We start from the raw sequence: 2,500 nt of genomic DNA on the forward strand, positions 1-2,500 counted from the left end.
AAGGATGAGGGGAAAAGATGAAGGAGGAGACGTTGAAGGAGAAAGAGAAGGAGGAGGAGGAGGAAAAAGAAGAAAAAAATAAGAGAAGGAAAGGAAGGAATGAAAGAAGTAAGGAGAAATTAGAAAGAAAAGAATGGAGGAGAAGGAGAAGAGGGAGCAGGGACGAGGGACAGGGGAGAAGAGGGATGGGGAGAAGAGGGTATGGAGAAAGGGATGAGTTTCAAAGTTGCAGAATGTGAGAAGATACACAAACATGCAAGTTGCAAATGGGCAGGAGAAGTTAGAGGGAATCCGAGAAATTACAGGACGAAGTTACAGATTGGAAGTTGCAAGATGAGGTCGCAAGGTATTAGATAGTTATGAGCATTTAAAGCCATTCTATTGTTCAGTGTATGAGAGAGAGAGAGAGAGAGAGAGAGAGAGAGAGAGAGAGAGAAACAGAAAGAAATAGACTGTGATATAGATAGAGATAAGCAAAGGGAAGATAAAAGATATAGATATAATTCGATATGTGATATGAACTGGATTATTATAAGTAGAGAAGGAAAGAAATGCACTCAGGGAAGGGTTTATCAGTCGATAAGAAAAGTATAAGGCGGAAAAATCATAAGTATTCAATCTAAAAGTAAATGTGATTAAATTTTGAGTTAATGTGTGTAAAAGAAAATCTCGAAAAAAGAGTCATTAATCTTAAAATCTCCACGTTTATGAGGTGTAATGATAGCAGTAGCGAGCTTATGATTAGGGTAATGTTGCAGTGCGGTAGTTACGGAAGGCAAATTGTTTGGTTGTTGCAGATCTCTGGAGTGTGGGTTGTGTACAAGACGCATTAAGCTATCGAAAGTATTTATGCGAGAAATAAATAATAAAATGAACGCACGAACGCACGCACGCCTACAGGCGCGCGCACGCACGCACACACACACACACACACACACACACACACACACACACACACACACACACACACACACACACACACACACACACACACACACACACACACACACACACGCAAGCACAACGCACGCACGCACAACACACGCACACACACACACACACACACTCTCACACACTCAGACGCACACTCACACACACACACACACACACACACACACGCAAGCACAACGCACGCACGCACAACACACGCACGCACAACACACGCACACACATATACACACATACATACACATACACACACACACACACACACACACACACACACACACACACACACACGCAAGCACAACGCACGCACGCACAACACACGCACACACACACACACACACACACAAACACACACACATAAACGGACACACACAAACACACACGCACGCACACAGAAACAAACACAAAAAAGCACAAACACACATAAACACATAAAAACCTACTGAGTACGTTGTATTTACAATACGTGCTCTAGACTCAACAATATGAATTCAAACCCTTAAGAAGTAAGCAGGGTAAAAATGTTAGCGAAAGCTTTCCCTTCAGTTAAGGAAAATGGCCGTTCAGTACTTTTAGGAATTTCCACACATCAAGTTTTACTGCAGCAAGCCATGGAGACTGCAAAGTGCATGCAAATCACCTGCAATATCAACAAAGGAGAACGAACCGTTGAGTTGAAATTGGGATGGAACTGAAAAGGGAGACTTCTAGGAGAGCCACGTGTCAACTAACCTAAATTCACGGTTCGGTTGTGCCTTAATATTTTTCGCAAGTTATACAAATATTTTTTTTTCCTGTTTCTTTTTCATAGATATTTCTTTGTTTCTTATTACTGAAGGATCGCATTTAGTATTTTAGTGTGATCACTACTAAGGTTTAGTTATTTTTTTACTACTTCTGAGAGATGTGTATAATTTCAGCATTACTATCTATAAATACCAAATCAAACTGGATCATTCCGCGGGTATGAATTTGAAAAATGCAACAATTTTTAACTAAACAGAATTATGAATCTAGAAAGGCATTAATTCTTAAGATAAATCAGTAAAATAATAAATGAATAAGAAAATAAACAAAAGTAAGCTTTAAAACCACAAACCCATATGGAAAATCATCCCTCCCGAAAAGTTTCAAATCCGCCTCTTTCCGCCTTACCCACAATGCATCTGCGCGAACGACTCGGGCTTGTAAACAAAACCGGTAAACACCGACACCTCGCTTGGTTGCACGTTATCCATTCTTCATGTCTATAAAGAATGTGGTCCCGCTATTGAACGTGTCAGCAATGTTTAGTTTCCAAGAATTTGTCAAACCCGTGACTGTATTGGAAAGTGATTGCCAGAAAATACTCAAACGTAGAAATGAAGATGAGCGCGTCCATGGTGGGTCTCCGACAATACATTTATTAAATGTTTTGTTAACTTACGTCGTTCTCTGCAACATGAGCATCGACATTCACATTACTGCAGTCCATCTCATGATTTTAGTTCCTTACAGTTAAGATATCAATGCCTGAGTATACTTTTGGACGAGTATACCTTCAAATGTATTT

The 2,500-nt window shown here is 40.1% G+C and overlaps 2 protein-coding genes across 4 annotated transcripts in view; both read left to right on the plus strand.

The window, feature by feature from the left end:
- LOC113803380 (GH3 domain-containing protein) overlaps positions 1–833 on the plus strand; it is a 22,715-nt gene extending 21,882 nt beyond the window's left edge. Inside the window, exon 9 of the mRNA XM_070142111.1 lies at positions 713–833. Coding sequence (XP_069998212.1) covers positions 713–833 — 121 coding nt within the window. The remainder of the gene's footprint in view (positions 1–712) is intronic.
- The window catches only part of SK (small conductance calcium-activated potassium channel), a 910,124-nt gene that overhangs the window by 585,734 nt on the left and 321,890 nt on the right, over positions 1–2,500 (plus strand). The window lies entirely within an intron of this gene.

Source organism: Penaeus vannamei, chromosome 29 (assembly GCF_042767895.1).
Source record: "Penaeus vannamei isolate JL-2024 chromosome 29, ASM4276789v1, whole genome shotgun sequence".
NCBI classification, from domain to species: Eukaryota; Metazoa; Arthropoda; class Malacostraca; order Decapoda; family Penaeidae; genus Penaeus; species Penaeus vannamei.